Source organism: Glycine max, chromosome 16 (assembly GCF_000004515.6).
Source record: "Glycine max cultivar Williams 82 chromosome 16, Glycine_max_v4.0, whole genome shotgun sequence".
Lineage (NCBI taxonomy): Eukaryota > Viridiplantae > Streptophyta > Magnoliopsida > Fabales > Fabaceae > Glycine > Glycine max.
Genome location: NC_038252.2, coordinates 27,102,872 through 27,125,974, shown reverse-complemented (window position 1 = coordinate 27,125,974; position 23,103 = coordinate 27,102,872). Strand labels below are relative to the sequence as shown.

The window sequence follows — 23,103 nt, the reverse complement described above, 5'->3', positions numbered from 1 at the left end:
ATTAAATTTTGATTTTTTAAAACATCAATTTTTTATAAAAAAATTCCATATTTTTTGGATAATTTATAAAATTTGGAAAGGCCAAAAGCACCGAAAAAACAACTACTCTACCCTCTTTCCACAACACCAGAAAAACACGTTAAGCCTCTTGCGCCGAGATGAATCCAAGTTTACATGATGGAACAATTATTTTTGAAAATAATGTGGATTGTAAATTTGATATCAATCCGTAAATAGGATTTGTAGATTTCCACGAGATTTGAGGGGAGTTGATTATCATGGATTTTAAATTTTGTACTAACTGCTAAGCAATGATCAACCGAGTTTGTTGTTCCCACTCCTGAAAGATTCAATGTCACTAATTGAACCGTGTGATCCAGTATTACAGTGATATATATATATATATATATATATATATATATATATATATATATATATATATATATATATATATATTTTGTTTAATATTATGTCACTCAACAACCTCCATTGCAGTAGTGAAATGCGTTCCACACTTGTCTCTTGTTTCATGTTGTGTTCGAACCTCTGCAGTCATTTTGTAGAATATTGTATTCAATTAAACATATGTATAGAATAGATATATTACATTTGTTACTATAATATCAATGGTAAGAATCACTCCTTGCTTGTTCCTGTTGAAAAAGGCATTTTTTCCCAGTATTTTATTGAAATGAGTGCATCAGGTAAGAGTCACCCAGAATTCGTGGTCTAGCGGTTCATCCAGTAACCCAGAGTCACACTTTGGTTGCCACTTATATTTCTCGTACTTTAGTTTTTATTATTCTAAAACTAGTAGAATGGAGAGACATTTTTAATATTACCAAGCAAACACTAGTAATATATTGAGATTCTCAGCAAAAACTTATTTAGAAGAGAAATGAAGCGATTTAGCATTATTATAGTCTCAACTAATATTTGTCTATAATCTAATACACAATTAATTGTTATTAATTTTTAAAAATCCCAAACCTCTCGATGTATTATACTCCCTTTGTCCCAAAATAATTATTGTCCTAAATTATTTTACACATATTTTTGGACAAATGGCCTCAATAACTTAAGGGGTGAATTAAGTTTCAAAATTTTTCACTAACAAACTTTTAACCCCTTCTAAATGATAGACTCAGAATGCAGAAGAAGAAACAACAATCAATTTAATAATGTTCTTTAAACATGTAAGACAAAATTGATTATAATAACATAAATGAGATAAGAGAATAGAGAAATGCAAAGTCGATTTATATTGGTTCAGTCACTTCCCATGCCTACGTCCAGTCCTCAAGCAACTCACTTGAGATTTTCCACTATCTCTGTAAATCCTTTACATAATTTGAACACACATTGGGATCCCTCACCTTTGTGTTCAAAGATTCTCCAAGAGACAACCCATCTCTTTATTACAATTATCACAATCCAAGAGACAATCAGTCTCTTGATTATAACTAACTTTCTGATATGAACAGAAATATTTCTCTCCTTTAGAGTGAATGATACAAATTGAAGTTCCTAGAGAAATTTCTCTCTTTTAGAGATGATAATACAATTTGAAGTTCCTGGATGAATTCTCAATAGATTTGTAAGTGTTTTCCCAAGAGTTGTTGAGAGAGCATTTAACAATTAAATTCTCTTAGAATATCCCTCTCTTGCTTTTCGAAGTCAGACACACATATATATAGGCCCTTCGTGCCTTTTCAAAATGGTTTGAAGAGATATGTCTTTTCAAAAGGTTTTTTCTGAAATTCTTCACTGGTAATCGATTACAGGTTTCAGGTAATCGATTACACAATTATATTTTGAAGGGTCATGACTTTTCAAAGTGTTTTCTGAAGTGTCGTGGCTGGTAATCGATTACAAACATCTGGTAATCGATTACATGATTCAAAATTCAAATTCAAAACCCTTTTTAAAAGTTAATTTTCAAAATTATCTTTTGGTAATCAATTATACTGCCTGGTAATCGATTACCAGAGCCTTGGAAATTTGAAACAATGTGTTTTGAGGCAAAAGCTTGATCAACCAATGAGATTGTTTGAGGCCTTTTTTTTCTTGATCTTGTTTGCTTGACCTTGAATTAATCTTGAAGCAATGCTTATCCTTTGAATGTTTGTTGAAGTAACCTTGTAAGCAACCTTGTTTGATTCTACTTTGGCATCATCAAAATCCTGTATTCATACATTCACACATATCAAGAAAAAAAAATAGATAAAAGAAAATAATAATTTTACAAAATTAACCTTACATCATCATTAATTCAATTCTAGATTTTGTAATTCATCATTAATATGTTTTTTTAAAGGCAATTCATCATTAATATATAAGAGATACAAATGGAAAAAAATAATTAATGTTACATTGAAAAATCAAAATGACAATTATTTTGGGATAATTCTTTTTGCTTACACGACAATTATAATATCTAGGATGGAGGGAGTATAGAAATAGAGTTTGTTTAAGACCATAAACACATGGTGAGCCAAAACTAATTAATAATTTCTCTATTTAGAGAATTATTACATGAGCTCAAAACCTAAGGCTAGAAGTTTTACACCGTCATAGTTACTCAATTAGAGAGATTTTAATGATTTTAGTGAGACTTGAGCCCCCCCCCCCCCCCCCCCCCCCCCACACACACACACACACATATAAAGATGAAAAAAATTAACTCGGATAAATCCCATATGTCGACCTACATTAAATCCACCCAACTATTTGGATTCACCTATTAACATTAATAAATGCAAGACTAAGGAGATGAATCTCAAATACCCAAAGACATGTTATGTTAGTGTCATAGTGTGTGTTTGGAGATGGATCTCAGATATGATTTTTCACATCAAAATGAATACAACCTAGTTTTAGTTTTTTCTTACTAGCCAACAAAGATATATTAATATAGATAGAAGAAGGGGTACAAGTGATACCCATCTAACAATAAAGGCCAACCAAGCACTAAAGAACTTGTCAAAACAGGCCAAAAAAGACCTTGTTCCCCAAGATTCTCGAGGCAACAAGCAAAACTAAAACATGTATCCCTCCATATATCAATCCTCCCTAACCAGTTTTGCATATATTTAGAGTGACCTCAAAACCTATATAAACATGACCAGTTACTACCCTCCGAGAGGAACATAAACACTCCATTACCCTCTTCCCGACAAACACATAAAAGGTTGTCCTCACTAATCAAATAAGGAGAAGTGAAAGTTCTAAGATTTGCTGAGAAGCCATGTCCATGACTTGGTTTTAGCCATATGCAAAACCTTCTTAGCATCCAAAATGTCATTCCTAAAAATGATATTATTCTTGTGATTCCACAAGCTCCAAACAATTACAAACCAAATAGCTTTCAGGTTACAATTACCACTTCTAGACAACATTGGTAGAAAGTGATGATCAAAGTGCCACTGTGGTCGACAATGTTTGGCTATGCTGATCCCGAGTGTAACATTCCATTTTTCATAAACTAATTTAAAAAGGATTGTTATTTGTAAATAAATATAGTTTTAGAAAATGATGAGGTTTTTATAATCAAATAAATAAGGAGAAATAACTATATTAATTAAAATAATGGTTTGAGAAAAAATAAAAAGAGTATTTTATTTATTTAATTGATAAGGAAGAAAATATAGTTTCATTTTATAAAATAATAAAAATAAATGCATAGAGTAAATAATAGGCTATGAGTATCCTATCTATAAATAGAGGCATCTTAAGTTAGTTTTCAAATTGAAGATACACTCTACACCTCCTATTCCTCTAAATTTCGTTTTCCCCTTTCCTCCTCCCAAAACCCTCTTTTTTTCCCGCATACCACCAAACCTATCTCAGAAAAACAAAGATCTTGGACTCATTCATCGTTGGATAGTTGTGAAATTTGAGCATCAGTTTTGGAACTCATTTACGAACACTATCACCGTTGGAAATTACGAAAACATGTTGGAGCTGAGAGAAATATCCTTTGCATCGTAGCTTTTTCTTTTCCGGCAGAAACCCAAAACTGTCTCAGTAAAACTATGATCCTGGAATCTTTAACCTTTGGATTGTCATGAAATTTTTGTATATGGTTTGAGATTCAATTACTCACACCTTCACCGTTGGGATTTGAAAAATAATAATCACAGAGAGAGAAAACTGAATCGCATGAAGACAGTACAAAATAGAGGCTTCAATCTCTTCTCCTTCTCTCTAGTGTTTGGGAACCCTATCAGAGCAGTTAGAGGAAAAACTTGAGGAATCTCAGGAAACCACTAGAGATGCCGCTATTGCTGTCATAATACACACGTGAGCCCGCTTAGAGGTAAGGGATGAGTTTATCGCAATTGGGGATTAGAATGAAGTGCAGCGATCCTTAGAGGATTGAATTGAGTTTATTTTGGGATGTTTATTGAATTTTTCCTTTATGATTATAAATACAATATTGATGTCCTGATGTGAATTGGTTGATAAAATTGAGTGAGTTCTCTTGGTGTTTTCACTTTTCATACCTATGATTTTGATGAATTGATTTTGATAGAATTGTGCGAAATTATTTGAGGGGTTTTACTTCCCATGTTGTGATAAACCTTTTGTATAAATAGTTATATTAGGATTATGAAATTATGATTGAAATTGTATATAAGTGATAAATTGAATATATGATGAATTGTAGAATAATATATTACTTTGAGATTATAATATTGTTTTGGAGATTGACTATAAGTGCAAAGTTGAATGTGTTAAATTGCGAGATACACGTAAATATGAGTTTTAGTTGTGAGTAAGTGTGTGGTTAACACCTGATGTGACATTACTTGTGATGTGAGCGGTGAATTATACAATAACTCGACCAGTGTTTATCTTGAGAAAAATGTTGATGTGCAGTGTTAACGGAAAAATGTAGATTTCCTATTTAGGAACCAGTGTTAAATTGTAGCGCAATGTGTTAAACGTGTTTGAAACACAAGTGTGAGGTCGTGGTATTATATAATTCATGAGTAGTGTCTATAAATAGAATATGTGATGAATTGTGGAATAAATGTTGCTTTGAGATTATAATATTATTATTGAGATTGAGTATAAGTGCAAGTTGAACATGTGTTAATTTATGAGATACATGTAAATATATGATGGTGAATTGTGACATTATAAGATGTGAAATTGTGAACATGAGTCTTATTTGTGAATAAGTGTGTGGTTAACACTTGATGTGACATCACTTGTGGTGTGAGCTGTGAATTATACAATAACCCGATCAGTGTTTATCTTGAGAAAAGTGTTGATGCACAGTGTTAAAGGGAAAATGTAGGTTTTCTATTTAGGAACTAGTGTTAAATTATAGTGCAATGTGTTAAATGTGTTTGAAACACGAGTGTGAGGTCATGGGTGTTGTATAATTCATGAGCAGTGTCTATAAATAGAATATGTGATGAATTGTGGAATAACATGTTGCTTTGAGATTATAATATTGTTATTGAGTGAACATGAGTTTTAGTTGTGAATAAGTATGTGATTAACACTTGATGTGACATCACTTGTATTGTGATTTGTGAATTATACAATAACCTGACCAGTGTTTATCTTGAGAAAAGTGATGATGCGCAGTGTTAAAGGGAAAGTGTAGGTTTCTTATTTAGGAACCAATTTTAAATTCTAGCGCAATGTGTTAAATGTGTTTGAAACATGAGTGAGGTCGTGAGTATTGTAGCAGTGTCTATAAATAGAATATGTGATGAATTATGGAATAGCATGTTGCTTTGAGATTATAATATTGTTATTGAGATTGAGTATAAGCGCAAGTTGAACATACGTTAATTTGTGAGATACATGTAAACATGTGATGGTGGATTGTGACATTATAAGATGTGAAATAGTGAACATGAGTTTTAGTTGTGAATAAGTGTGTGGTTAACACTTGATGTGACATCACTAGTGTTGTGAGGTGTGAATTATACAATAACTCGACCAGTGTTTATCTTGAGAAAAGTGTTGATGTGTAGTGTTAAAGGGAAAATGTAGGTTTCCTATTTAGGAACTAGTGTTAAATTGTAGCGCAATGTGTTGAGCGTGTTTAAAACACGAGTGTGAGGTCATGGGTATTGTATAATTCATGAGCAGCATCTGCATGCAAAATTTTTTTTAAGGGTTGGACCTGAATCAGGAGGGAGAGGCCCTGGCGGACTTTTCGGAGTGTAGGCATTAGGGGTAAATACACCCAGTTTGAGTGCTCCTTTAAGCCTGTGTCAATCCCACATGGTTGGGGGATCCTCGCAAAACAGCATGACTGGTCTCCCTATGATTTTACTTAGTGAGAGTGACCTGACATACCCATTTTGTGGTGTGTCTTGTTATGTATTCCTAAGCGCCCCAGGGTGGTTTTTCACTGACATGGTACCACATTGCATATTGGCTTGAGTCTTAACATAACTGTTGCATAACGCTTGCTAATTATTTATTATGAAATTGATGTGTTATTATGTCTTGATCGGGGTGTGTGATTCATGTGTAATGTGATTGATGATTGAAAAGTGAATTTTAAATGAAAAAGTGGTTGAAGTAAGTTGTATCTCATTTATATTATATGTATATCTAGTTGTCTTGTTTCTCTATTAGTTAGGAATGTGATAACTCACTCCCTGTGTGTTGTTTGTGTTTAGATAATGTGATGATCTTGAACTTTGTGTTCGGGGGAGCAAATGACTAGGTGAATTGCTTTAAGGAACCTTGTGCTGAAGGACGTCGGGACACAATGCTCTGATATGATGTGACATTGGGTATAGGTTTCTATATTAATTGTATGAAGTCTTGAATGACCTTGTTTTGAGCCGAGATGGTTTATTATTTATTTGGACAAGTTTAATTATGATGTTAGAAAAGTGAATGTGAGCCTTTTACCCTTTTGAAAGGCTTGTATTTAAATGTGTTTTAAAATTTTTTAATTAATTTTAATTTCTTACTTCTTTTATTATTAGTACATATATGTGAGGGATAGAGGGCGTCACATCGAGCCACGAGTAACATCTCGACCAAATATCTGAGGCAAAGGGGCACAAGAAGAAAATGTGTTGGGTGGTTTCCTCCTTTAAATGGAAGAAACAACAATAGTAATTGTCACCTTGCAACCTAATATTCCTCCTCTTCAAGTTGTTTCCAGTTTGAATACGATCCTATAGGAGTTTCTAAACAAAAATAGGCATGTCGAAAGGTGATGGCACTCCTTACAAGCTTTTGAACATCTTAGTTGAATCTAAAGAAATTTTTTCTTCCAAGAGAAAAAGGTAAGTGCTCTTTACAGAGAAAAATTATCCAAACTACACTTTCTCCTCCAGTTATCCTTTGCATGTTCATTTAAAGACACCATATTCATGGCAGTGATAAAATCATGCAACTAAAGTCTCTCATGTTGGAAACAATTTCGCCTCGAAATGAACTTTCAACGTCAAAATGCCATCCACCTAGGTCCCCATGTCCCTAATTGATGCATTTTTCTTCTTTGAATTCATAAATACCCTTCCAAATCTCTCTTTCAAAGTGTTCTCCCCGAGCCACTTATAAGTCCACATGTGAGTATTATTTTCGTTTCTCACATACTCTCCGTATTAGCCTCAAACCACCCTTCCTCATGTGAGCCTTCGTAACTTTTACAACATCTTTCCACTATGTTGAGGCTTTAAAAAACACCCTAAGCTTTCCACCATCTCATAAGTTTCCATACCTAGCTCTCAAAATATTACACCATAAGGAGTTTAGTGAAGTGAAAGATCTCCACCTCTACTTTCAGATAAAGGCCATTTATATCTTCTTTATGTCTTTTAGCCCCAACCCACTAGCCTCCTCAGGCAAGCAAATATTGTCCCATTTTACCTAAGCTAGCTTCTTTGCATCAAGTCCACCACCCCAAATAAACTTTATTTGGATTATAATTATCTTTTTAGCCAACAAGGATGGTAACCTAAAGCAAGATACAAATAAGAAGGGTAAGGCATAGAAGACAAAATTGATGAGGCAAACTCTACCCCTAAGCATAACTGCCTATTCTTCCATTTAGCAAACCTTCTATTCATGTTGGATAATACGGGTTCCCAAGTGCTCTTTTTGGTAGGATTAGCTCCCACTAGGATTCCTAGGTACATAAATGAGATTGAAGACACCCTACAATTCAACAATGATGCAAATCGATTTAGATTCCTCGAAGTCCAATGAGACTACTCTTATTAAGATTCAACCTAAGCCTGAAAAAAAATCTCAAACCACCTCAACATACTTTTCATGCACACCACATTCTTTATGTTTAGTTCCTAAAAGAAAAACGTATTATCCACAAATTGGAGCAAAGAGACATGTACCTTTTCTTTCCTAACCTTCACCCTTGAGAAAAGGTTTTCCTCTTCTACTTGTCTCTCAAACAAAATCTAAGCATCCTCAACATGAAATGTAAAAAGTCCCAGTTGATCCAGTCAAAAGCCACTTTTCTTTTCTTGCTTCATCAACCACCTCACTAGCCACAAGGATGCCGTCTAGCATATTCCCCCCTACAAAGGCACATTGCCTCTCATCATTGTCCAACACCCTTCTGATTCTCCTAGCTAAGAGTTTTGAAATAACATTGAAAATACAACCAATGAGTGATATTGGTCGAAACTCACCTAGGTGAAGCAGATCCTCCTTTTTTGGGATGAGGGAGATGAAAGGTGAATTTGTACCTTTCGGTAGCACTTCCCTCTCATAAAACTCTGATAGAACTCTAAGGAAATCCTCCTTCAGCAAGTGCCAAAACTCCTTGAGGAAATTAAAGTTAAATTTATTTGGCCTGAGACACTTTCCCATATCATAATCCCTTACGACCTCATTAATCACCATCTTTTCAAACTTTGCACAAAGCATATTATTGTCTTCTCCGCTGATCAATTTGAATGGGATCCTATCAAGTGTTGGCCTTCTCCAAGTTGTCTGACTAAACCTTCCTTTGAAAAAAGCAAACACCTCTTGTTTGATAAATCTTAGGTCCTCCTCCCATACATGATTCAATTACAACCCTTTATACAAGAAACATCCTTTCTCCCATTGATAATGGAGTGAAAGAATTTGGTGTTATCATCCCCTTCCTTGATCCACTTTTTTTTAGACTTTTGGTGCATAAGAAATTCATACTTAGTTGACACTTTCCAAAATTCCTCCAAAAGCTTCCTTCTTAGCACTATCTCTTCCTCACTGAGGCCACTTTCCTCATCCTTCTTATCGACCTCATTCAATTCATTTACCACCTCCATGTTGAGCTTGTTGAGATCACCAAAACACTCTTTATTCCATCTTTTCAATTTCACTTTCAAAAGTTTCAACCTTTCCTTTATCACAAAAATGACTTTCTCTTCCACTTGGAAGTCCCTTCCGTGAGTCTTCCACAAAACCCTTGGATTTCGGATTTAAGAACCAATAATTGAGCATCCTAAAGGGTTTAAGGCCCCAATCAAGATCCTTGTTCCTTGAAACAAGAGGGAAATGATTTTTCACACTTCTATCAAACACAAGTTGAGAGCAAGCATCCCAATTCCCTACCCATTCGTTGGACACAAGGACTCCCACATTGATATCCATATTTACACGAGTGCTTTTCTTTTCCTCTTTGTCTTGAATCTAGAGGTTCTATGGGACCTTACAACATTGACTCTCCAAAGTTCCTCTCCTCCCTGCATGGACATTGCTTCTTTCTATGTTTTGGAGGCCAAGTTTACCATGTACATGTGCAACATATGTTTCTTTATTCTCGTTGTAGGGCTCAAACTTAATAGTAGTATTATCAACCTCTTCATCGTTTGACTTATTGGTCCTCACTAAGACACCTTCTAGCCTATCAACCTCCTGATCCTTGCATCTAACGTTCCTTGTGGTCATATATGAATTTTTCGATTTCTTTCTTTGTAAAAGTATTTGGGTTTAACAATGACCCAATTACCTTTTATTAAGCGTTCCACGTTTGGGCCTTGGTCCAGGCCCACATCTCTAAAGCTACACTTGCCCTTCTACCACTCGCCAAAAACACACGTAGGTCCACCTAACTTCTCCTTAAAGACCCCCTTAGCTTCTTCGCCCACTTCCCTTATGTTGACTTTTAATGTAGGCCTCTCTAGCCCTATCAAACCTGTGATAGTAGTTTCACCAATGTTGTTCCCCTTACCTACTTCCTTTCTTATTAAAAGACCATCATTTCCCCTTTTTCTCATTAACTTCCCCCTCCCCAAATGTTGTAAATCTTAGAGCTAAGTTGAGTTTCAACCAACAAATCCTCCTTATCAGTCCCCTTAGCACTTATCCTCTGACCCTGTGGAGTATCTCATACAATCTCATTCTCCCCCATGTACTTTGATTGGTCCTTTTTGTCCAAAGTATTAGTAAAGGTCCCAATCACATTTAATGTAGCCTTTTTGTTGTCATTCTCATTGGGGCAAGAGCCCAAGATTAGCATAGACCTCGTACCACTAGCTATTTTCAATACGACTTCACCAAAAGAGGTTGTTGCTCTAATCCATCCTCCATCTAACTCCATACACTTAGCAACACTCTATTCATCATAGTAGTAGGACTCCTCTCCTCTTGAATCTATGCCAAGAATGGAGGATTCTCCATCAATTTCCATCACTTTCTTCCTCATGCAACAACACTTCAAATTTTGATCTATGTTATCTTGCTTATGAAGTATAGTGACAACATTTTGATCAGAAATTTTGCTTTGACGACCCTTCTGAACAACCTTGCCTCTTCATCATTTGCTGTGAAGGTGCCTAAGGTTATTACAAACTGTTTGAAACATTCTAAGTTCTAGAACTGTAGGGGTAGTCCAATATAGTTGATCCAAACAAACCCATTCCCCATACACAGGTCTGGTTTACAAGTTTGAACAAATTCGAAAAGGTGACTAACCTAACTAGTTGTCTTTGCTAGACCATCCAAAGTATGTCCCTCCTCCGACATCAGAGTACTTTGTTCTCCCCCAAATAGAAAACCTTTATCACTTCCGATCCTTTCAAAATGAAACTCTCCCTCACAAGTCCATCTTCATCAGATCTCTCAATAAAACCACCGAGCTTCTATGGAGCCAACTAGTGTCTCCCACCTCTAACTTTAGATCCAACCATTTCCACCTGTCTACCTCTAAGTCTCTCCCCTTCTTCTCCTTGGATTGCAAAACCTTCTCAATAGTCTTCTTCCCCTTAGCCACCTTGCTTATGAGGACGTGCCAAGCACCATGAAGTTGTCATGCTTTCCTTTCCCCTTCTTCTTCTTTGTCCCTAGGTCTATCTCTTTCCCCTTCTTCTTCTTTGTCCCTAGTTCTATCTCTTTCCCCTTCTTTTCTACCTCATTAAAGTTGTTACAAGTGAATCTGGGGAGGTTAACATAAAGTTTTTGTTCTCCTATGCGTATAGAATCCAACTCACCCTCTAGCTGCATAGAATCCTTTATGTGCTTGAAATAGACGAATCCATACCTCCTTCCTGTTTCGTTTCTTCTTCTGCTAATAAACATTATCCATATTTTTTCCATCTACTGAAAGTCTCCCATAATTGATCAACCCCAAACCCTTCTGGGAAATTTGAGTAGTAAGTAGTTACATCGTTGTGGTCTCTCCAATTCTTCCCCTTGTTTTGTCATTTCCCTCCCTTGCCTCTTACATTCCTCCTCTCTCCACCCTCTCTCACCTTTCTCTCTCATTTTATTTTAAAAAAACTTCTAACAACCTAGTTCTAGTTATTGTATTTTTTTTACATCATAAGTATGATTTTTTTTTTGTTTTGTGTGTAGAATGTGTTTCCAAGCACATGATTATTTTGTGCATCGGGGAATGGGCTTGACCCAATTTAACTTTTTTTATGGGACAAAGTATCACCTAGTCACTATGAATTTTGTATAGATCCTACTACAACATAATATTACACACACACACAAAATCACTTAATTTGAATCCCATATTATATGTAATTTATGGAACAAGGATCATAAATAACCATAACCTAGGTCAAAGCCAAAGCAACCCAAAAAAAAACCAAAGCCAAAACAACCCAAAAAAAACCAATGACAGCATGTATACATTCCCTACCCATATAGAAACCTATTACGAAGCCTAATAGTTGCATCAAGCACCCTACCATCCACGTTCTTGACCTACCAAGCACTCATCGGCAAAACAAAACCAACCTCAATCAAGCCATTGATTCTTGTAAGAGAGTTTCTATCGGGCCCTCGATAATTTGGGCAATTTTGATATTATTAATTTTTTAACTAATCAAATTACATGTTATATTCTTATTAATTATTTTTGTTTTTTAAATTAGTCCTTGATTTTTTTTTAAATTGTAACTTTTTTAAATTAAAAAATATGATTAAAGATAACTTTAGAAATATGAACCTTAAAATATTTTGTTATTTTCAATATTTTTTATAAAAAATATTTTGGGATTTATGTTTAAAAATATCTTATTATTGTTTCTTAAACATGTGTTTTATTAAAAATATTAAAAGTAACTAAAAAAATTAGGATTTAGACTTTTAAAGTTATCTTTAATCATATTTTTAATTTAAAAAAATTAAAATTTTAAAATTTTTAAAAATAATAATCAAGGATTAGTTTAAAATAATTAAAAAGAAGATGACATATAATTTGATTGATTAAAAAATTAACAGTATTGAAATCCCCAAATTATTGAACTCTCTTCTTGTGAATGTTTACATATAAATTAAAGTAAGAATAACTTTGGACAAAAAAAGAATAAATTTGGACACGGAGAAGACTATACATTTTGACTTTGTAAATTAGTAGGTCGTTCCTTATCAAAGCTACCTAGGAGCTGCCTCGCACGAACCCTGACTTGTAATCGTACAAGTGCGTGCATACACTGCATTGCTATACGTGATTGTTTCCTCACCCACACCCCACGAACTAATGCTTGCAGCTTCACTAGGCTCTTCAAAGCCTTATATGCTCGTCTGGCCTGTCAAATTAATAACCAAGTTAATTATATGATTGTATAATGAAGATTAAATTATCTTCTATTCTAGTTAATAACCAATATTGGCTTAATGATCGATGCGAGTTTTTGGATAATTTGTACGAAATTATAGGTTTAAATCTTATTATTGCTAACCCGGTTGACATTTAGATAACATGAATATGGTCATATGTTCTAACATTAGTGCCACCATTATATATATAAAAAAAAATGTACTAAGTATAATTAATTGCTGGGATAAGATGGCATACAAGATGTCCCCTGAAGTAAGCTTGGATCTTAATGGCCGAAGCATCTTCCTTGGTGATTGAAGAAATTGGTGTTGGGAAACTGAACTCTTCATTCCTAAGCATGGCTTCTTCGCATTCATTGGTGCAAATACTTGTGCGAGGGAGAACGAGAACGATGTCTTTGTTGGATGATCTGAGGAATCTGCCCCGAACTATATTTCTGAACCATTTTTGGGGTACACCCATTTTACTTGTTTTCTCTTGTTTGGAATAGAATGTGTTTGCATAATATATATGATGTGATGGATTTAAATGTGTCTCGCCCTCGACGCTTTTTGTGAGGAAGTGGCGTAAAGGAAAGGGAAGAGTTGTGGGCAACATGTTTGAAAAACTTTCTTTTCTTTGATGTCCGAATTGTGAAGCTGAAAACGTGGCGGGATGATTTTCTTTCTGACCAGTCCAGTGTGAGGTCAAAGCATTCCTAGCAGGAAAAATAAATTGTCGCTATCAGAAATTCTTCTCACCGATTGATTGAGTCATTGCTTTTTTTAATCCGTAAGAATTAAAAATAATATCAAATAATTTAAAATAATTCATATATTTTATTCAACTAATTGAGTTACCTTTTATTTATCAATTGAGTCTAATACTCGTCTAATATAAATTGTTATGTTTCAAATTTCAACTCTAATCCAAACAACATAACCTCCAGCAATGTCCACAACTATGAACCCCAACATAAAAATCTCTAGTACTTAACTTAATATGCTTTAAAAGTAATTAACCGAATATTTACAAGCAAAGCCAAGATTAATAATTACCACGAGCCTTTTTAACGTTTCAATAAGTGACAACACTATAAAGATGCCTTACTGCGGAAGAACAAATTAACCTGATTTTGAGTTCTGACATCCAACCAACAGGATGCTTGTTTTCAACTCCAATAGAAAAAACATGATTGCCTAAAGATGAAGTTAAAGCATTGAAGAAGGAATTCCAATATCAATATCTGAGCCATGCATGAGTGCATTTGCATTTGAACTCAGAACAATAATTTCATCATGTTTCCGAAAATAGGATGAGACTTGAGAGTTGAGAGGCATTACTGGGCTGGGCAACAATATTTAAGATTAGAAGCTATGAATAGATTGAATCTTACAAAGGATTAATGCAAGACTCTAACGGTTCAACAAATTAATGTGAATATTAAAATTGATTTCTCCATATCTATCTTCTCTATCTTGCAATCAACAACTTTCTATATTTTGATGAGCTCATGGTTACAAATTGTTGCACTCAGATTCCATAAATATAATATAAATACTACTACAGCATAATTTTGGAGGTTTCTGTAATCACAATTGCAATTGTTCTTTGTGACTGCATGTAGAAGAGTTAGTCTTTACTTTAGTATACATTTTCTAATTGGAAACTGCAATCCTACGAAATCGTTGCTGAACCGGAATTGGTTTCAAATAATCAAACGAATTCCCAGAGAACAATGGGCCAATTGGTAAATAAGGACCAAGTCCTTGGTATATATTTAAGACTTCTTTTTTAGGATATTCTCATATGAAAAATTAGGAATTAATATTTGACTTAAATGTAATTTTAGTTAATATATTTTACTCAATCTATAATTTTGATTAATCTATTTTACTCAATCTGTAATTTGGATTCCTTATTTTAAAATATAAATATTTGATCTTCGTATTTTAGAAAATAGGCAATTTTGGTTTTCGTATTTTTAAAAATCTACAATTTTGGTTTAATCTCTAATTTTACCTAGTTTTATTTATTTTATTTCTTATTTTGTAATTAAATCAATTTTTAATGATATCAAAGAAATATGTTAGGTTTACAGTTCAATTGGACTAAAAGAAAAATTAAAATAAAAAATAGATAAAATTGAGAATTTGATGAAATTTTTTATTTTTTTAAAATAAAAGGATTAAATGTTTTTATTTTAAAATAAGAGGACTAAAATTATGTATTTTTAAACATAAGAGAATCAAATATTTTAATTTTAAAATGAAAAAACTAATATTATGGATCAAATAGAATAGAATAATTATAATTACATTTAAGTCTTAATATTTGAAAGTTATTTAAATGTATTTAAGAGATTAACTTCCCTAAATAATTGTTCTTCCATAAACACAGGTTGAGAAGCAAATCTCATGACATGATGATTATCACAATTCTAAGGAGTAAAAAGGACATTTGAGCTGAAATAAAATTTATATCCAATTCAAAATTAATAAATTTTACTTGCAGTCATGATTGGGTTAAATTATAATCAATTTCTATTTGAATAAATTATCCTGTTGGAAACGCTAAAAATATTTTATCCTTTTAAAGTTAACAATAATATTATTATCTCCTAAAGTAATAAAATTTATTGAGACATAAATTATGGGTTTACGAGTTTTTAATGCTTTCTTTTCATTTTTTCTTTGATTTTTTATTCTTTTTTCTCTTATAAATAATACTACGAGTCTGTTCTTAATAAAATAAAATCCAAACACATTTCATATAATTTTCATTGATCCATTAATTAAATTACATTATATTTCTGCTATATATCATTTAATTATAACCCATATGATAAATTTGTTAATTTTTAAAATAATTATATTAAAACAATTGAATGATGATTTGTGTTTAAATGATCCTATAAATATTTACATGATCACTACATAAACATTAAATTATTTATATAATTTATTTAAAAATAATAGGAATAAAATTTGATTTAAAAAATAAAAGAATTCAAATTATATCTAAGTCTACTTTAAATCAAGTATGTATCTACTTTTTATGTTTGCATTTTTTTTATGCAAATTTCAATGCTAACTAATATTCTAAGAATATTGGTTAAAAATTTTAGAGAAATATTGTTATTAGAAGAACAAATATTGTGTTGTCCATAATTTTTTTTATACATTCTTGTATTATTTATACATTAAATATTTTATTTATTTAATTTTTTAATCAATTTCCTTAAAGAGTTATAGTTAAGAAGATTTTTTTTTAAATCCTAATTTATCAATCACAACTAACCCAGAATTTATTAATATTAATGTTCATAATTGGATGATGAATACCAAGGTAGTTCGTTGGTCACTACCTGCTCATAGCGACACACACAGCTGCTGGCTACGGATACATAAAATCGTTCCCAGATTCAAAACCTGGTACTCCAATCTCTCAATCATTGCATTCATAGCATAATTACCATTTCCCATTTGCACACAGCTTATTCTCTACTAATTTTACTTTGTACTTCGGTTCTAACGCTGTTTTGCTTCACGTTGTTGTTATCACACGACATGTTTGTGAAAATGCTTAACAGAGATGCTTTTCTTGAGCTGGGGTCGCCCCTCTCCCCAAGACCAAAAGACTTGCATCAACAAGTAACACTCGATTTAACATCTTTACTGGGAAATTGAAACACCTGTTTTGCCAAGTTCATTATTTTCTGTGGCTCATGCCTTTTTCCCGTTTTACCAGGTCAGGTACTTTCAACTATGATGACAAATATAAAGGAGCTACTGCTAAATCAGTGGCTTCCCTTAAAGCAGACGAGGGACTCTCCAAAGATGGATTTTTACTAAACGAGGCGCGAGTTCTGGTTGGTTCTGGTATTGAGACCTTTGAAAAGGGCAAGAGTGCTCTTAGAAGTTGGAGGTATGTTAATATATAAAATAAGGAAATAAGGGTGTATTATGGTTTTAATCTGCTGAAATTTTGAAGTGGGTGCACCTCAATTTTCTCACTTTTTGATTTTTAAACATTCAAAATATCGTCATGTGATCCATGTAGTGAACCTCACCTAGTGGGATAAGATTTTGTTGTTGTTGTTGTAGAGAAGTTTGCTTCTTTTAAGGGGTGTGTGTGTGTTTACATAGATTTAATGTGGGAAAATTCCTTGCAGGCATTTTGGATTGAATTGGGCATTTGTTGATCCGAAGACACCAGTCCAACAAGGAGTGAAGTTCTGTGTTTGTGTCAAGGAGTTCTTCCCGTGGCTCATGATGCCTCTTCAGGTTGTGTATGTAAATGAAACTGGCACTGCCAAATACCGTACTGCCTCCTTTGGTTTTGGAAGTGGAACTCTTCATGGTCACTTGCTGGTAACTGTCTTTTTTCCCATCTTGATGCTTTTATTTTCCTCTTCCTCTTTTTAAGTTGGGTCTGTAGCCTTATATACTATGCAATTGCATAAATATATAAATAGCACTTTACACATACAACTATGAGTAACATTTTTGGTTATGTTCACTTCATTGCTGCCATGTCCCTATTATATATTTTGGGTAATGATGTATAAAAGAGTTGAATTTTGATGTACTAGAAGGATGAATTTCTTTTAATACTTTCATACGAACTTCCTTGTAATCTTCAAGTTTAACTGAACTATTTTTTAAACAATTACTGGCGTCGTATGTCAACATGCTCTTGATACTATTTGCCTCTGTAAGGGTTCTGGTATAATTTATAAACTTACAATTAATGTGCCATGTAGCATGCTTCCTTCTGCAGTCTTTGGTATAACTTATTTTTAATGGTGGTATTTTGTGAAATAAAGCAAAGCAAACCCCATCCCATTCCTCACTTCTTTCATAACCATTGTTTTTGTTGTCAATAGGTTTGTCTGATGCTTGATTATATTTGTATATTTATGTACTTCTATAGCAATTGTGTATGCTGAACTACACAAATATGGGGCAACTAAATAGTTTTAGTATGTTAATCTTTGTGGAAATAGTTTCAATGAGTTTCTCTTACCTTGATTAGTACCTTGTATATGAACCTTTTAGCAAACAAGCTACTAAAAAATGGACAAGCCATGATCATTTTAAATGTTGTTATCTTTTTGGCCACAGGCAGGGGAAGAGCGCTTTTCAATTGAGATTGATGAGAACAATCAAGTTTGGTATGAAGTTCTTTCTTTCTCAAAGCCTGCTAGCATTTTATCATTAGTTGGGTATCCATATGTGATGCTTAGGCAGAAATACTTTGCTAATGAATCTGCCAAGGCTATGCTGAAACATATCAATTCTTCAAAATCCTAATGCAAATGTATATGTTATTTGTAATTGAAGAAGATTTGAATCTTTATTTTCCTTTTGATCCCCTTTTTAATTAAATATTCTGCCTCTTTTTCCCTTTTGCAAAACAGTTCTCTAAAATTCCCTTCATTAAACTGTGTTGTTATGCTGTTTCGTTTGCCTTTGGTGGTGGGCGGGATGCTGTCTTCCCACTACCTTTTTACTGTCCCCTTGAGACTCTTTCTCATAAAACTGTGTTGATGTGCTGTTTTGCTAACTTACTGTGATAGATGGGAAGCTCGATTATTTCCTTACCATTTTACAATCCCATGTCAAGTGGTAAATAAATTACTGGATGTTGCACATTTAGTGTGAGTTAAAATGAAATGAGTTATTAATTTTTGCTCTAAATTTAGCTTTGTTTGTAAAATAAATCAATTTTGTTTGAAATTATGATTAACAAGTGACTTTATAGTTTATACACAGTAAAGAAATTGGCTAAAAAGAAGCATTTATTAATTATTCTCCAGCCATTTTTCACCAAAGTAAACAGAACACCCTGGTTCACTGTAGGAAAACAGTAAAACATGACATCTCTGCATTATACTTATTTGTATATTTTAAAATGAATGTTAACCCTATAAATAATTATCATTGTGGATAATGATGCTACATTTTTACTATAAGATACAGAATTGCTTCAGATACGGATTGGGTGTTTCTCCTATTGGATAATCATCGTTATAAATATATCCTGTAACAATCCTAGGACAAAGTTCTGTTAGGCTCCATAATACACCATGCTATTGCTAATTTGGCTTCTGTAACAGTAGCATTGCAAAACAAAAATGATCGAAGTTTATATTCATTTGGAATATTCAGTTGCTTGACCTGTTTGTTTTTGCTAACATGTCTATTTCATATCATTTTTGGTGCAACCTTTCTTGTTAATCAGCAGATCATAGCTTTTATCTACTAGCTGTCCCTCACTCTTGACATATGCTAGGTGCATAGAATACATAAAAAATGTTATTAAAATATCCCCACTTCATTCTGATGGTAATTTTCCCATTCCCCGATGGCACAAGTTTTGATTTATCAGCAAGTTTAACTAGGATTTGTAATCTTTCATCTAACTCAGAAAATAGTTTTTTTTTTCCTACTTGGACGATTACTGCAGCCTGTATCGACAATCATTGTCATTTTTATCAGGAATTGCATGATTGGCCATTAGCATTGTCTTCATATTATCTTCATTCATTGCAACTTGAGCATGGTTCTCTCTAATATTTGGCGCTTTAACATGACATTCTTGGCTATAATGACCATACTTATGGCCCAAAATATAGGATTTGCATTCAGATTCATACTTGTTGGATTTATATACCTATATCCTTTTGTGCCTTGACTTGAGTCAGATTGAAGATTCCTTCTTTTAAAGTTTTGACCCATTTGATTATGGTCGGTCATTCTTTGCATAGATCCCTCATTTCTCACATTTGCTTGAACTTTTAATGCTTGCTCAATAGTGCCATTTGACCTTTCATTCATCTGCATCTCACATGACCCCAAAGATGCTTGCGAATCATTCAAGGTCATTAAGCTAAGATCTTTAAACTCTTTTCAATAGATACTACCACAATCAAATTGACTGGTGAGTGTAATCATAATTTTCTCGTTGGCTTCTTTTTCCATTATGGAATTTTCCCTGATACTGAAAGGAATTTCCCTGTTGCGACTTATGCAAACCACAATGGTTGGAGGTGGGACATCTTAAGGCTTCTCTTACCCCCTACTCTATGTGATCGTATTGCGCCTATTCCTCCTCCTAAGGACACTGTTGATGATGTTCCTCTTTGGAAAGGCTTGAATGATGGTAGCTTCTCTTTAAAGGGAAGCCTACATTTATCTCACAAACTCGTCTGATAATGGCCTACTAAATTGTGATAATTTTAAAATGCTTTGGAACTGGCATGGCCCTAAGAGAATTAGAGTGTTTCTTTGGCACCTTGTGCATGGAAGGTTAAGTATAATGAGTTTAGAAAAAGGTGTAAGATGAAAATATGAAAATAATATTGTTAATATAATAAAAATAGAGTTTAATGCACATACAAACACAGTGTAAAACAGTTTTACGTTATTATTCAATCACAAATTATCGTTTAAGTTATTTTAAAAAAATCAATAAACTTATTATACATGATAGATTACGATTAGATGACTTTGTAAAACTTTTTACATTGTTAGAAGATAACTCTTTTTCTCAAAAATATTTTAGCAATTATAATATACATCTAAGAGATTTATCATAAACTAAATACATTTTAATTATTCTTAAAAATATTAAAAATATTCTCAATAAAATTATTTTTATTAAGGGTACATTTTGCTTTATGAAAAAAAGATTAATGAACGTTGGATATCTAGAGAGATAAAAAGATACAAGAGAGACAAATGTAAATATGATAGGTATTATAATATAATAAAAATAGAGATATAAAAAAAAATGGGTGTTGAACTGTTGATGAGAAGTTTGTAATGAAAATGTGTTCCTATATCTTATGTTTTCCAACCATAGAAACAGTAAATATGCGTTAACAAAAAGCCAGTAGAATTTGTTAGTGTACATTAAATTCTTTCTTCTTTTTTTTTTTTGTCAAAGTGCGTTACTAATTTATAATTAATAATTACCTTTAAATATACTGATGTAGTTTATGTTAGAAAATGTGTGAGAGGAGATTATGATAGAGTAATTTTACTCAATAACTTTTTAATTTATTTATAAAAACATACTCGGTTTATTTAGATGTTTTAGCTAAATCATGAGCAATTAGGATCGTTTGGTACTATAACAAATTCATGCAATATGTAGCTCTCAAACTCAAATCCTTTTTCCCGTATGCAAGCTTGTAACAATTCGCTAGCAATCTACTTCGACAATCACATTTTCAATATTCATCTCCTTCAACCACTGGATGAGGTCATACAATGTTTCATTCATTTCTAGTTCAATGTTTCACTCATTTCTAGTTATAAGTATTTTTTATTTGTGGAAAATCAAAGGCAAATATTAAGGAGTTTACATAATTCATGCATCATGCCTAATTAACTAGGCTAGACTGTTTTGGTAAATACAAGTGATTAATATTGATTATAAAATTATTTTCGATTTTACTAAATTTTGCTAAGAATAATTGTTTAGATTTAGTATTAAAAGCTTATAATTTCTAAAGGCTCAATCTGGTCTATATACATTTGGTACCACAATACTTAAGTACAAACATACATGTGTTTAGATATGTACCTAAGTCAGGGAATGATGTTTGTTTTTGGAACTCCTTTGGTTGTCATTCCTATGCTGGGTGCTGATAAGTCAGCATTACGAGTTTTCTTTTATTTTTTTTTAGTTTTTTTAGAAGTTCTTGTAGTTTCTTTCTTTCTTTTTGTTTGGACTTTTACCCCTTTTAGTTATAATAATTTTCCCATAGTAATTAAACGATAATTGTGAAAATTAAAAGCTAAATCCCCCCTCCCCCACACACGCACGCACGCACCCACACACAATATATATATGAAAATTTTGCATAATTTACGTAGAATAATCTTATAAAAAATTATAAAATCAAATATGATTTTAGTCTCTTAAAGATATTTCTAATTCAGTTTCAGTTTTCTAAGAATAAGTATTTTTATTCCCGTTCCTCTAATTTGGAAATAGTCTACTTTTAAGCATGGATAGGTCTAGGAATGTATTAAAGGAGATCAATTTTTTTCATAATTATTTAAATATTTTACTTCTAATAAATAATAAATTTTTAAAAATATTTATTATTAATTTTATGTATAAAATTAGAGATATGAACTACTACTAATTTTTTTAAAAGAAAATACCAAATCAAAAACCTGCTTTTCTTATATATTTATTAGTACTTTTTATTTGATTTGATTTTTTTTCTCATACTTGCCCCTTGATCCGTCCTTGTTTTTAAGTATTTATAGTCTATAACCGCTATTAAATGATAATTATAACTATTTCAAGGACAAAAAGTTAAATATTTGCAAATTGAAAGATGAAAATAAGACACTATTTTTGAAGATTAAAACGTAATTCCAAAAAATTTAGAAATATTAAAAACATATTTTATCCAAAAATATACGTGTCCTCTAAAACAAACTAAATTATTGAATGCTTGAAATTTTAGGAACTGATCTACGTGTTTAATAAAGTGGATACATTATGAAGAGAGAATGAAGCCGTTTAACTCAATTTTTACATTCATTTAATAATTTTCATTGTTTTGATACCAAAAATTCCAGATGACAGTCAACCTAACTCCTGTCTGATAAACTTCTCATTATACACAAGAGAATACAAGTAAATAAAAAAAATAAATTTTTTTTCTATATACTAAATTAATCAATACATAAATTAAATTTGATATTTTAAAATTAAATAAAAGAATTTTTATAAATTAATTTATATATAAACTAATTTTAATTTATTGTATTTTTATTTTATCCTATAAATACTTATTGAAAATTTATTCAAACATGATCCGAAGGTCAGTGGCAACTGAATATCCAACAGTATAGAAAATTTGTATGAACTGAAAATTCAATTCTCATTCGATCATAAATCAAGCCATAGACATGCTTGATTGTAGCAATAGAACATTTAGAAACATAAACACCTATGTACACAAGCTCCCATCATATACTACCAGAAGTGCAACAAATAGCACTGTTATGTTCTTGATTCTTGTCATTACACAAATTAAAATGAGCAGATCATGGAAAACAACTAGTTATTCAGGCTTTTCA

General features: G+C 32.4%; 2 protein-coding genes across 2 annotated transcripts; one reads left to right on the top strand and one right to left on the bottom strand.

The window, feature by feature from the left end:
* Nucleotides 1-12,658: 12,658 nt before the first annotated feature.
* On the bottom strand, nt 12,659-13,546 carry IQD56 (protein IQ-DOMAIN 56). Its single transcript, XM_003548775.5, has 2 exons — nt 13,250-13,546; nt 12,659-12,980 (listed from the first exon to the last, which is right to left on the bottom strand). Exons 1-2 carry the CDS (start codon nt 13,472-13,474, stop codon nt 12,780-12,782), a joined length of 426 nt encoding a protein of 141 aa, XP_003548823.1. The 5' UTR covers nt 13,475-13,546; the 3' UTR covers nt 12,659-12,779.
* Nucleotides 13,547-16,336: 2,790 nt separating this feature from the next.
* Nucleotides 16,337-18,389, top strand: LOC100527004 (uncharacterized). The gene is given in 5 exon segments (NM_001250234.1): nt 16,337-16,425; nt 16,584-16,644; nt 16,742-16,918; nt 17,166-17,364; nt 18,118-18,389. Coding segments are annotated over 4 exon segments (624 nt in total). The 5' UTR covers nt 16,337-16,425; nt 16,584-16,585; the 3' UTR covers nt 18,307-18,389.
* Nucleotides 18,390-23,103: the final 4,714 nt, after the last annotated feature.